We start from the raw sequence: 14,549 nt of genomic DNA on the forward strand, positions 1-14,549 counted from the left end.
ACGCTGCGTCTGTGACGCTTAGTTTGAAAGGCTACCTTTAGGATTTGGCCAACTACCTTATCAAAAGTCACCTTGGATCCAAACGGCACGTTTTGTTAGCTACCTCACAATTCCTCCAATCATTAGTCAGTTTCGAGACAAGCCCTGGCGCGGTCTTGATGTATGCTGAGCCTGTACCTTTTTGTCAGAGGGGCACAAGCAGCTATCTGTCCATTTGTGTATCTCTTTCATTATGTAGGTACCTATGTCTTTCCTGCTTGTATGTCTTTCTTTCAAATAAAAAACTATTCTATTCAATTCTTTATTCCAGGTTCAGTGTGCTCCCCTCGGCCGTCCCGAGAGCCGGACGCCTTCGCCAACTCTCTCCGGAAATACCCGAACGTGTCCATGGAGCGGTCCACGGAGATGGTGGAGAGGCTGATCACTTATACTCAGGCTAAGAATGGTGAGTGGGGATTCAGTACCTAATCTTGGATCGTCATCATTTCAGCAATCTTTCAAGAAGAGAGGGTACTCTTACCTTAGAGGCATACACAGCTGTAACCCCCCCGGGCGGGTGTCTTTGTGTAGCGGTAGTTACTTAGGGGCCATCCATAAAGTACGTCACACGAATTAAATGATTTTTTGACCCCCCCTCCGTCCTTGTCACAGGTGGTCACATTTCTGAGACCCCCCCCTCCCTAGTGTGACGTCACATGTTTTGCAATTTCACATCGAAAAATTATTAAATTAACAGCAGTTCCGAAATTAGTTTTATATCTATTTAAATTAAGTATTTTTTTATATGAAATCAACATTATATCAAATATTTGAAACAATGAGGATCAGTACTGTTGTAGAAAATTCAATAAAACTAGTATCTACGTTAATCTTTAAGACATAAGAAAGATATATCTTTTTGAATTATCCAAATCGGACCATTACTTACGAAGATATTAAGTAATAAACATAGGCCGTTTTTGCCGCTAAAAGTCAACGTACGCAGGGCCGCGTGACGTCATTATATCCGAATCGAGCGCAGCCGGCGTACTGTTGGCATGGAAAATATTTTTTTCCAGCTAAACTATCAGTTTTAGAAAAAAACTTTTTATAACATTTATTCATCAAAATAAAGTAACTTATCGACCAGTAATTTTTAAAAATGAAAATTGTGAAAAATAAGTATCGCTATGTCCAAAAACCACATTTTCATAGGATTCGATGCAATGCGGAGACGCGGTTGGGGTGAGTGTAACTTAATGATTGTTTGTATCGAACATAATATTTATGAACACTTTATTTGAATAAATCGCCAAATATACCACCGCGGAGACCCCAATCGCGTCTCTGCGTTCCATTGAATCGTATGAGCGTATGGATTTTTTGCGTTATTTTTCACAATTTCTATTTTTAAAAATTACCTATCGATAGCTTACTTTATTCTGATGAATAAATGTCATTACAAGTTTTTCTCTAAAACTGATAGTTTGGCTAGAAAAAAATATTTTCTATCCACGCAGTACGCCGGCAGCGTTCGGATCGGATATAATGACGTCATCGTCCCCGCGCCGGGCGGTCAGTGAACTTTTTTAGTAATTTGGCCATAACTTCGTCAATTTTTGTCGTAGAACAAAAATTTTTGGACTGTGTATTAAGGATTTCTTAGCCCTATAAATCTGCATTCACAGCTAAAAATCGAAATGATCCTCATTGAAATGTGATATCACGAAACTTAGGACCCCTCCCACCCCTTGTCACACTTTGTCAACCCCCTCCCCCCCTCTTTACGTGTGACGTACTTTATGGATGACCCCTTACCATCAATCAGGCCCACTCCTGTCCCCTAAAGACGTCCACTGCTGAACATAGGCCTGCCCCCAAATATTGATTATGCATCTTCTTAAGAAGAGAACACAATAACCACGATCGTTTTGAGTTTATTTGGTCAGGGGACTCGTGTTCTGCCATTGCTACTTCTGGCTTAAAGCTTTGTTTATGATTTGCTCCCCAACCTGTCTAGTCAGCCAAAAAAGGGCTGTGTTCCTGCAGTGGAGACTAAATGACCTGATGATGACGATGATGATTAATTTACTAGTCAAATAAATTCCTCTTGGAAATTTTGAGTTGTGAAAAACTTGAAATGAGGTTTGATCAAAGACCCTTTAGTTATAGCAATCAACACTGCAGTCTTTGCTTATTATCGACTATAGTGACAGGTATATCTAACCAACGTAGCAAAAAGTAAAAACCAGTCTGTAAAACCCACCATCACTTTTCAGTCTCCAAAAGCTACCAAGCCCGCTACGGATCCCCTTCTCGACACGGCACCGAATCGAACACCTCCAACCAGATCTCTCCGGACCGGAGTACATCCAGGAACACTGTTCCAAGAACTGGTAGCTACAGGAACACTTACGAGCCTGAAGTGAACTGCAGACCGAAGCCTAGGCTGGAAGAATCACCGACCAGAGATGTGAGAGCCGATTGTGACTGTGCCGAGTATAGGAGGCAAGTGATGAGGGCTGACAGCAAGTATCTAAAAGAAGTCGCGAGGAAAGTTAAGGATAACTTAAGGATGTCTTCTTATGTACGTGTTTGAAGTTCTTTTGTACTTATAAGATACACCATACAAGAATGCATGGTAAATTCAGTGAACTGCTCCTGAATCAAATGTACCTACTACTGCTATTTCTATTTATTTATATTAACCGGCAGACAGTGGTGACTGAGTTTGTTGCGGCGCTTGTTCTCAGCACTTGTCAAATGTTTGTCTCGAAGCGCTGGTAGTGTAAAAAGATTATGAGACATGTAGAGGCTCCTTAAGAGTAAAATATTTGACGATTTGTAAGTACGATATGTCTTGAGACATTTGCTAATAAAGAATACGTTTCTTGACTGTAATAAGGAAGTGTTTTTTACAGCCTTATAGCCAGCCAGTCGTCGGCCCCGTAATAAGAGAGAGGTGCGAGCAAAATTATAATTTCTCTCAAACACCGTCGCTTTTGACTGTAAGTATTTATATTTTGTGAGGTGATCAAATAAGTACAGGACAATTGACAATTACTTTTTTTTGCAGGCTACCAATTCTGTGAACATGGAAGTTCAAGGTAAATCAGTTTTCAGTTAATATTTATTACAATAGACAAGAAATATGTGTAAGGATGGAACGCTTCTTTTTCTCTATTTCATTCGGCCTTGTTCTAAATTCTCAACTGCTGTCAACTGTCAACGTAACTGATTTACTTTTATTTTTTACCACAGCGGCCGCTGAAATGGTTTCCAAAGAAGTAGCAACAGTGCCAAGGACTGACCCAGTGAAAAGAACTGTGAGTAGTTTTATTGTGGTTTTAAAATCATCATCAGATCATTTAGTCACCACTGCAGAAGTACGACCCTCTCTAATTTACCAGATAGTCCAGTAGAATTAGCTTTTAAATCGGAAATATTCCTACAAAAGATTTTATTGTTTTAATGGCTTCATTGGTTGCCCATTAAGATTCTCCTAAGTTGTCGACTTCGACGGAGTTGTGCTTAAGTGCTGGGGGCCCCCGAAAGGGGCATTTTTTCGGTTTTCCGGTTATACCGCGTAAAGGACTTACCCTATCAAAAAGTAGTCTTCATGACGGTTGAAGGGCACTTAATCCTGCATTGACTAAGACCAAATTCATATGTTTTGGACAAACCGTTCTCGCGCTAAAGTTCGGCAAAGTAGAAAATATACGTATAATTAATGACCCTCTCCATGTGCAATGGTTTGTTACCCACAGGCTTCAAAGTCTTGAGAAGGGCCACCTCAACTAGTGTAACCCTATCAAGGCTTACGAGCTTGATGCGCCTATCCTTGTTCGTCCCAGCCGTTCCTTAACTGCGGTTGCTGCACCTCTTCCTGGCACTCACCTGAACGACTCTGTGTTACCTACTGTGGCTGCCCCTCTACCTTGTATCCTCCTGCATGACTACGTTGCCTAGCCGTATGCCTGGTCAAGCACGGGAAATAGTATTTAAACTATTTTCACTCGTACGAAGTTGATTTTGTGGCGTCGAACCTTGGACCAGGCATATGGCTAAGCGATGAAATCGTACAGGAGGGTACAAGGAAGAGGGGCAGCCACATTAGGTAACACAGAGTCGTTCAGGAGAGTGCCAGGAAGAGGTGCAGCAACCGCAGTTAAGGAACGGCTGGGACGAACAAGATTAAGCGAATCAAACTCGTGAGCCTTTTTAGGGTTACACTGGTTAAGGCGACCCTTTACAAGGCTTGGAAGCATGTGGGTAACAAGCCATTGGACGTGGAGAGGGTCATTAATTATACGTATATTTTATACTTTGCTGAACTTTAGCGCGAGAACGGTTTGTCCAAAACATATGAATTTGGTCTTATTCAATGCAGAATTAAGTGCCCTTTAACCGTCATGAAGACCACTTTTCGATAGGGTAAGTCCTTTACGCGGTATAACCGGAAAACCGAAAAAACGCCTCTTTCGGGGGCCCCCACCACTTAAGCACAACTCCGTCGAAGTCGAAAACTTAGGAGAGTCTTAATGGGCAACCAATGAAGCCATTAAAGCAAAAAAATCTTTTGTAGGAATTATTTCCGATTTAATCAATTTTTGTGTTTAATTCTACTGGCCTAAGAGGCAAATGGAGGATTTGGCCTGCACTCAACAAGTTTTCTTGTTTGAGATAAATGCGTATTCTAGATTATTTTTTACGGTTAAAACAACAAAAAGAAATCTCTTCAGAATCTAAATTGTTCTAGGTAGCTGTTCCCCTATCACCGGCCTCATCCAGCGACGACACGAAGCCCGAAGGTGATGTATTAGAACACGCGAATTTGAACCCTCACCCACGGACTTACAAGTCTGTCGAGACTGCTAGCATGCCAGTGGACTTATCCATCCAGACCACCTCCAGTTCCGTTGATGTAGCCAAGCCGGTCCGCAACTGTCGCTGCTTTGTCATTCAAAGGAAGACCAAATCCAATGAGAATCTTCGCAAGGGTTTTGGAGACGAGATCTTCGAACTACTAGATAAGGTTTCAGTCTGTCCCAATGCAGACCCACAAGCAAGCGACTTGAGACGAGAAGTGCTTAAACAAATGAGCGCAAAGCTGCAAGAAATGACTGAAAATTTAGATTTCAATGAAGGCCCTCATAATAAGAAGGATGATATTAGCAAATTGTTGAAATATGTCCCAGTTTGGGTTCCCTGTGGAGATGTCCAGGCTTACAGAGAGGCCATTTCTGATGAAATTATAAGCCGGATGAATCGATATAAATCTTATGATGTTTATAGAACTGAAACTAATTTACAAATGTCAAATGATGGCAGAAACCTTGACGGTGTGATCGTGAACTGGATAAGAAGTATACCCTTTCAAACAGTAGATATTTTTGGGAAAGTAATAGATAAGGGTGATATTACGGAAACATTAAGTAACAGAATTAAACGTCTAATTCGAAATAGATCTAGAAGTGACAATAATTCGCTAAAATCAGAAATAATTTACATTATTTCCAAATTACCAATAGCTGTTGATGAATACAAGAAATCTGAGTATATCAATAATATAACAGATCAATTTATAAGGAGACTTAGGTTGCAAAATATTCTCAAACATGGTGATAATGCAACTGAGTCTGAATCTAATCATCGTAAAAAAAAATACGTGAATAGATTTAAGAAATATGTTCAACCAACAGAAGAAGAGATAAAGCAATGTGTTTCGGAGGATTTAAAGTATTTTTTAGAACGAACATGCTCTCACACAAATTCAGTACCTATTCAAGATGTTGAGATTGAAATAATCGATTTTCTTATCGATTCTATTGAAGCATTACGATCAGGTAGAGACAGTCTCGTTGAAAGCGAGTTGGTAATGTTGTTGTGTCAAGAAATTGACAACATAACATGGCAAGACGCTCGACAATGTAGTCAAAAGCTACTGCATCTTGTTAAAAATATATTTACTTCAGATACAACTAATCAAACATGTACGAAATCTAGTCAAAATTCAAGACAATCGCAATCGTATGTTATCCTCCAAAATGCAACGAATAGTTGTCCACATTACCAATCTAATAATAACGAAACGGCGAATTTTAGCATTGGAGCAATATCCAAGGACGATGTAGACGCTAGTTTAGATTTATACATGAATCAACTGACTACACAGATAGACGAGTGGTTGGCAAGTCTGCAAACGTTAATTCCACAAGCACACGACTCTGGTTTCAGACAAGTAGTCGTCCACGATCTAGCAGGGGACATAATCGACCGGCACAAGTATTTAGAACTGAATCCTTCTTGTCGAGACTCTAACGAAGATGAATTGGAGCATTTGAAGTACCAAATTTTCAAGTGGATCAACAAACTAGCCGGAGAAGACAATATGGACACGATTGAGCATGCCCCTGAACTGATGCAAAGAATCCAAAGCATTCCTGTGCCAATGTTGACAAGGCCTCAACAAAACGTAAGCGGATCTATAAGGTGTTGTCCACCAAGTGTTACTGATTTTAATACTTCAGCAGCAAGAGCAGAAGCCGTAAACACAAGCCAACCAATGTCTCTAAATAACACCAAAAATAACTATAACCAGTCACAAGTAAACCCTGAAATGGGAGCCTCGTGTTGCTCTAGTACTCACTTAAAACCATCTACACCATCAATGAAGCAGTTGAATGAAGAATATGACGCTTTTTTGAAAAACTGGGTCAAAGAAATACCTATCCCATCATGTACAGCAGCTGAGAAAGCAAACGCAGATAAAGCACGAATGGGCATTTACAATGGAGTTTGGAAAGCCATAACAAGATTAAAATTTGAACCAGCAACGTTTCATAACCAATTTTATTACGAAGACGCTTTAGATGATGAATTAGAGGAGTTGTTTAATGCACTTCCGAAAAGTACAGAATTAGAAACGAAGAAACATCTACTAAAAGTTCAGTTGATTGAGAGAACTACTAATACTAATGAGTTGATCAAATCTACTGCGGCTCCTGCTTCTTTTAGGCAACAGCTAGTGGAGAGCGTCTATAATAGCCTTCCACGAGGAACCTCAAATAAACAGCCCCACGAAGAACTCCAAATTATGAAATTAGTCGAAGATTTCATACTCTGCGCAAATTTTAAAGATCTCGACAAAGCTAAAGGAAATGTTTACCGTAAAAAGTTGATACAAGAAGCTCAGACTCTTGTAGACAATGTGAAGAAAATGCACGGTAAAGATTTGCAAGATATCGATACAGATCTGTATGTTACTAATATTTTTAATGCGCTACATAAAGTTCCTTTACCTAGCGAAGAGACAGTGAAAGATGAAGCTGATGAGATTATGTTGGGTGCAGAAGTTGAACAGTGGTTTTTAGATCTGCCTGTACTTCCAAACAACGATGGAAATGAACAGCTACAAAGAAAGAAATTAAAAGATGCATTGGTAAAGAAAATTCGTGAAATTGAGAATGACGTTAACATATTCGACTGCACTGGGGAGAGGGTACTCAAACACGAGATTTCATCGTTTTTAGAAAAGGTTCCAATGCAGCAAGGAGAAAGTTTAAACATAACTTTTATGGCGGATGAGTTTGCAAATAGATTGAAGAATAGAGCAAAACAACTGCAGTCTGGTAATGCGTCGCGAAAATCGGTGGCGATTATGGATTCTGTGGGGTATTACGAGTTTAGTCAACACATGCCTCACTGCTCCAGTTTCTCTGAATCGCTGCGAGCGCGGCCTGCTGTAGCTAACCAATCAAGCTATATGATACGGGACGGCACTAGAGTACCAGACCAGTACGGATACAATTACTTTGCAGAACGGTCCCTACCGCCTCATGTCCCGTTGCCTTCTGAGGAATATTTCACGCTTGAAGACAGTCAAGCCACGCCCAAACCACAACCACCTCAAATGCAGCAACTACCTCAAATCCAGCAACCACTACCACAGCCAATCCATGAGCACAATCAGTACTCTCGCATCCAAAGTAACAAATCAGAGCAATGGTTGACACTACAAGAATCTACGGGACCACCTGTGGCTCCAAATGTGCAATGCCATGAGAGCATTAGAGAAAGATCAAATTTTAATCCGCCGATTCAATCACCAGAGCGGCAACAAAGTCCATGTTGTAGGAGTGCAGCAGCAAGTCCTGTGCGTCAAAATACGGTCCAAGGTTTAAACCGATCAGGGCAAACACCAAGACCTAGTAATATTGGAGTGGAACAATTTTCACCCGCATCACAACCTGTTCCTATCCCTAACATTCCACTGGGAGCTCAAACACCATGCTGTAATAGAAACCAAACGCCATCAGGCAATACCAGCAGAATTGTCAGTCCTACTCGACAGAGAATTCCTACACCAATTCAAACTAGTGTGCCGAGTCCTGGAGTGATGGTACCTAATCAGCTACCTCAAGTATCTTGTAGGGTACCTGAGCAGATGCCTGCACACCCAGTAAGTCCTCCGAGAACTGCTGAACAACCTCAACAACCAGAAGGTAATACAGAAGCTAGTGGACAAAGAGGACCTGGACAAATATCAAGTTACGGAGAACCACAATGGTTTTCGACTCCCCAACAAGTAATTACTCAAGGCTCTGCTCCAAGACCTGGCAGAAAGAAGATACGCAGTTCGCAGAGGAATAGACGGAATCTAGAACGAAGACGTCTAGATTTAGAAGAAGATACGGAAGAAGGTTTTGAGTCGGAAGTGGATGAGCCGTGCCGCTGTATGGACCGAATGATGAGGTGTAGGAGACCACCAGTCTGCTTCGCTTACGATGATTATGAGATGGATCAATGCTATCCCTTACCGTATGGATGTCCATACTTTTATTAAATTTAGTAGTAAACGTTTGAACTGTTAGTGTCTGTTTATATTTTTGATTATTTACCTTTGAAAATAAACTGATCAAAACATATTGTGACTTCATTATTTAATTTTCAAGTAATATCTGTAATATGCTATTTTTTCATTACAGCACTGCCTCTGGTAACCAATAACTTCACCGTCCAACTGTGTGGAGATGTGAGTATCATCACTTTTATTTACCATAACGTACAGCAGAATTATCAAGCATAAACAATGATAGTAGATTGTTTTGTTTCAGATTCGCATGCAGTCAAGACCAGTCACTCAACTGGATCAAGACCACTCAGAACTTGCTTTGAGGAATATCAAATCTGTGCAGACGTCGTTTAGTTCGGCCGACTTGGTAGCCGCAGCAAAATGTTGTAACTGTAATAGAAGAATCAAATCGCAAGAAGATTTACGAATACAAGACAGAGACATACAGCTACATAATGAAGTGTTAGACTGGTTGAAAGAAACTGATAATGGTGAAACTACAACTAAATGGGGCGAGAAAATGCAAAGGTTGGCTCATAAACTTGCTAGGCCAGGAGGCGAAGAGAAAATTAGACGGAAAATTCGAAAGTATCTTAGAAGAGTACCCAGCCAGTTCTCTGAATGCGATGAAGAAAGACGGGAATTCAGAGAGCATTTGCCTGACAGCATAATCAAGAAACTAAAGAAGATGTATCTAAAACCAGAGAGACGAAGAAGAACCTATCCGTCTCCTGTAAGAATACTCCGAATTGAAATCCCGAAAGGCTATTGTAACATGGAAGATAGTTTTAGAGGTGTAATCAAGAATTGGTTGAAAGATATACCAATTAAGAAAAGGGATTTTCTTGGTAGAACTATAAAGAAGGAGGACGTAATGGATTCTGTGGTACATCAACTAGAACCATACATTCTTAACAGACAAAACTTTGATAAAGATTATAAATGCACACTTAAAACAACTATCGTGGATATTTTGAATGAAATACCAATAGAAATTGGCGACTATGATAAAGAAACTCACTTTAATCGACTAGCTTTAGCTTTATTAAATGATATCATACAAATGAATTGCTTTGAGTATTCCACAGGGACGTCATCTGAGCCCCATAAGAATCGTCATTGTATAAAAGAATTGAAAGACTTTGTTACCAATGAAATGGCTAACATATTGGGTAAACTTCATTTGAGTGCCAGCACTAAAAGGTTGGAATTGTTAGAAGAAGAATTGCATGATGCTCTAGTAGAAGTTATGAAGGAAAGGGATTATAATTTTAATAATGGTGTTGTGAAAGATAGTATTTATACAATATTACATAAGCTAGGTGGTCTCTCTGATTATCAAGCCAATTATTTCACTGATATTATTTTGAAGCATTTTAGAGAAACTTGTGGTGAAAAGCTTTATAGAAATGAAAATTTAGGGAACGTTGGAGTTAGTAGTTCTATAAATGGAGTTTCACACAAAGATAACTACTCAGTTTTTCACAATATTGGTCAAATTAAATCTGAAATTTCTAATATAAAATCTACCACTAGTAATGTAAAAGAACTAACAATTAATGACGAAATAAAATCTAACGTAGTATTTTACAAACGTCGACTAATAGAACAAATTGAAGACTGGTTAAATGAACTGCATATAAAAATACCTTCTGAGAATAAGGTTAAAGCAGTGAAAGAATTGGCAGAAGATATCACAGACCGATTCAAGTATTTGGAATTGAACCCAACGAGCAAAGGCACAGAAGAAAATGAACTTCAGTATCTGAAGTATCAAATTTTTAAATGGATTAATAAAGTGGCGGGTGAAAATACAACGGAAACGATTGAGCATGCGAATGAACTTATGGAAAGAATCAGAAGTATAGAAACTCCAGTGATGGTAAAATCCGAAGAAAAGGAGCCTAAATTAACACTACCTGAAGCGAAGCGAACGTATTACTATGACTACTCATTGCCTGTGTTGAAACAAATTATTACAGATTGTCTTAATAGCATACCCAACGCTCTAAGTAATGTTCTAAACACGAGTGAAATAGTAGATGATTTGGCAACAAATATAAAAAGAAATATGGATGTCAACAAAAATGTCGATGAAGTTATTGACAAAGAAATAGATAGATGGATGAAGAATGTCTACAAAGGGAAAAGAAAGTGGGTTGTGAGAGACAAACTAAGACGCGCACTAAAAGATACAACTTATTTGACAAAAAGCTTTGATTCTAAGCAGCAAAAGATTTATGTTAGAAAATATGAGGATGTGTGGCTTGATGATTATGTAAAATCATCTGAAGATACGGTAAATTTAAAAAACGGGAGTGAAAATACTCATGATTTAGCTACAAAAGTATTTCAGATAGTAAACAAAGGGGAAAGCAGTTTAGAGCGTGGAGTTTCTTACTATTTGGAAAACATTATATTGAACTGGCTGGAAACTTGGTCAGACAAACAATATTTTCAGCATGATGAGATTCTAAAACTCATAGACAAGATACTAGATTACAATAAGCAAACAAAAGGTGGAGTATCTAAACAAGATCATGATTTCAAGAACGTGCAATCTGGTGTTGCGTCTAATTCAGTTCAAAGTTCAAAGCCACCAGAAGGACAAGTTATAAAAGAGAATGTAATATCTACAGTTGATATTGCTGTATACGGCGTTACTTTACCGAGCAGTTCAAAAGCAGGAAACACTTCTATTGGCAATAATAGTATTAACGAGATAACCGATGATGATATACAAGCTAGACTTGATTTGTATTTGAAGCAGTTAGTTGACATGATAGATAACTGGCTGAGTACTTTGAAGATTCCACAAATTCATGATAAAGGGTTTCGAGAGATTGTTGTTAACGATTTAGCTGGAGACATAATTGATAGACATAAGTATTTAGAACTTAACCCTTCCAGCAAGGGAACTGATGAAAGTGAACTAGAACAACTAAAGTATCAAATATTTAAATGGGTTAATAAGTTGGTAGGTGAGGACAGACATGAAACCGTGGAGCATGCTTCGGAGCTTATGAACAAAATACAAAGTATACCCGTACCAATGCTGACAAAGCAACCAGAGTCTGGTAGCAAGAATGCAAATAGAGTAACAAATAGAAATGTCAATTGTGGAGCTGCTAAAGCAAATACATCAGCGAATTGTCCTTCTAACGTCAGGTTGAGTAGTCCACTAGGCTTTACTACAGGTCCAATGGCCACCACAAACAAGCAAAATGTAGTCCAGATGCCTCTTTTAGGTCCGCAAGCGCCGATATGTAGTTTACCATGCAAATCAAACACGAGCATTAAAGATATCACACCGAGGACTGGAACTCAGTCGACACCACATTTGGAAGGAGATGGAAATATTCCACAAGGTATGTCTTTAGATGAAGCTCACCAATATTTCGATGCCATCTTTCACGAACGATTAAAAGAAATACCTCTTGAAACACCCAATCCTGAACAGGAAGCTTTAGCAAATCTAGCAAGAAAAGGAATCTATAATGGAATTTGGAAGACTTACTTCCAACTCAAAGGTGATCCAGATATTGAAAACGATTATTCATATTTTGCAATGGTGTTTGAAGATGAATTGGATAAAATGTTGGATTGTCTACCTCAGACAAACGAGATCCAGGCATTTAGACACGTTTGGAAGCTCAAGGTTCTATCAGATGTCTTGAGTATGCTAAAATACGTGCACAATATGACAGACACGCACTCTTTCAGGGAGCTGATCGCAAATAAATTAGACAGGCAGTATGTGAGAGCACACAATTTAAAAGGCTCTAACTTACTTCAACATAACTTCGTGATAAGTACAGCAGAAAATTACATTCTCTACTCAAAATATAAAGAAGAGGATCCAGTAAAAGCAAACATTTACAAACAACGTCTTATGAAAAAAATTGAAGAGTTAGCTGAAAGTGTGAAGAGTCAAACCAATGTTGACTTTAAATACTTGAATCATGCGCAGTTATGTCAAATAGCTTTTCAGTTATTAGAAGCTGTACCAATACCCAAAGACGAAAACCTTACACATGAAGTTGAGGAAATCTTAATAGGTGAAGAAATAGAGCAGTGGTATAATGGTTTGCCTGTCAAGCCTGTATTGAATGAGTCAGATAAGGCTTTACGTAAACGTATGAGAGAATTACTAGCAAGAAAACTGCACGATATAGAAAAGCGCATCGATTTAAATGACTCTGCAGAGCAAAACATGAAACATGAAGTCTCAAAATTCTTGCAAGAAAAAGCAGAACTGCAACAAAATGCCGATTTGGAAATTAACTTTATGGTTGAAGAACTTACAAATCGCCTGAAAAATAGACGGCAACAGACTATGATAGGATACGAATCGTTCGAAAAGGAGAAGCCAGTGGCTTCTACTTTTGTTCAAACGGACCCAGGGGAAGTTTTAGCTGCGTTGGTTGATGTTGGGATTAACGCTGAAGGAGCAAGTCCATACTATCTTCAAGAAGTAGATGCCTTTCAAGGCACTTTGGCAGATCAACCTCAAAGCATGTTGTGTGCCAATCAAATAGCAGATTCAAGTAACCAAGCTTCTTATCAACAGTCAATGGGGCAGATGCCAGGACCATGTAATCGAAATCAACGTAAGCAAAGTTCTCTTCAGCAGTCAGCAGTTCAGGCACCACCACCCTGTTGTCAATTCCAAGGGAATTCAGGCGCCAACCAAACTAATCAAAATAATTTCTATCAGTCTATGGGACATCCACCTCTTCCATGTCCTCAAGAACAAGATTATCCAGGAGCGGGTGTAAATATCGGTCCTTTCCGTCAATCAATGGCTCCAATTTCAGGAGCATATCCTCAAGGCCAAGGAGTGTTCGGCACCAGTCAAGTGGCAGGTCCTTATCAACAGCAAGAGCAGTTGCCACAATGCTGTCAGGATTTAGGCACAAGGCAAGGAACGGGATCTGTTGGCTTTGGCCCTATCGAAAGGCCAATTGGCGCTCAAAGTAGTTACGACCCTCGATCGGGTTACGCTTCAGATAGGAGCCAAATCCAGCCTGCAAACCAGGCTGAAGCTTCTGGGCGGATATATCAAGATAATCTACCTCCAGACTATGTGCAGATGTGTAATCAAGGAAATATTGGAGCACCAGGTCAAACTGTGTCTGGTGTGCCACCGAGCACAGATTTCTTGACGACCCAAGACCCTACGCCTACAGCAAGAGTGGCTAGTGCTGTACCAGACCAAGAACCAATAGATGAAGAGACTGACGGTGAAGAAGAGATCTATAAATGTCATTGTATGGAACGCATTTGGAAGTGCAAGAAACACCGTGTCTATGAGGATATGGGCAGGCGTCCACGGTGCTATCCTATGCCAATGCCTTGCAGATATTTCTATTGAATATTAAGCTTGTTTTGTGTGTGATTTGTTTGGTGATTTGTAAATCATATCAACGTATTGTCTGTATTGTTTTATTGTTGTTAAATTGATTTTGTGAAGTGTTTTTATTGTTGTTGAATAAATTGATGTTTTGAAATTGACATGTTTTTATTTCATAGTTACCTTATACCTACTATTTTTCGTGCCAAGAAGACTTTAGGTTGAGTTGCACTATATAATTTTAACCGTAACTATAACCAGTGCGTTTGTATGGAATTTGTCAGATTTTTGACGTTTTTTTTAAAGTTAAAGTAAGACGTTGCAACCCAGCCTAAGGTTCTTCTACCGCTCCCTGATAGTGTC

General features: G+C 39.4%; 2 protein-coding genes across 2 annotated transcripts; both read left to right on the forward strand.

Annotated features, from left to right (window-relative positions):
- Positions 1 to 310: 310 nt before the first annotated feature.
- On the forward strand, positions 311 to 8,824 carry LOC114352080 (uncharacterized; the record flags this gene model as incomplete). The annotated part of the gene is made up of 6 exons (XM_028303538.1): positions 311 to 445; positions 2,259 to 2,566; positions 2,901 to 2,987; positions 3,056 to 3,086; positions 3,241 to 3,305; positions 4,739 to 8,824. Coding segments are annotated over 6 exons (4,712 nt in total), but the record flags the coding sequence as incomplete, so codon positions are not given.
- A 2,273-nt stretch (positions 8,825 to 11,097) lies between these two features.
- LOC114352093 (uncharacterized) lies at positions 11,098 to 14,207 on the forward strand. Its single transcript, XM_028303553.1, has one exon. The coding sequence runs from the start codon at positions 11,613 to 11,615 to the stop codon at positions 14,205 to 14,207; it is 2,595 nt and encodes an 864-aa protein (XP_028159354.1). The 5' UTR covers positions 11,098 to 11,612.
- The last annotated feature ends 342 nt before the right edge of the window (positions 14,208 to 14,549 follow it).

This window comes from Ostrinia furnacalis, unplaced genomic scaffold (assembly GCF_004193835.3).
Source record: "Ostrinia furnacalis isolate ACB-3 unplaced genomic scaffold, ASM419383v2 OfSCF1246, whole genome shotgun sequence".
Lineage (NCBI taxonomy): Eukaryota > Metazoa > Arthropoda > Insecta > Lepidoptera > Crambidae > Ostrinia > Ostrinia furnacalis.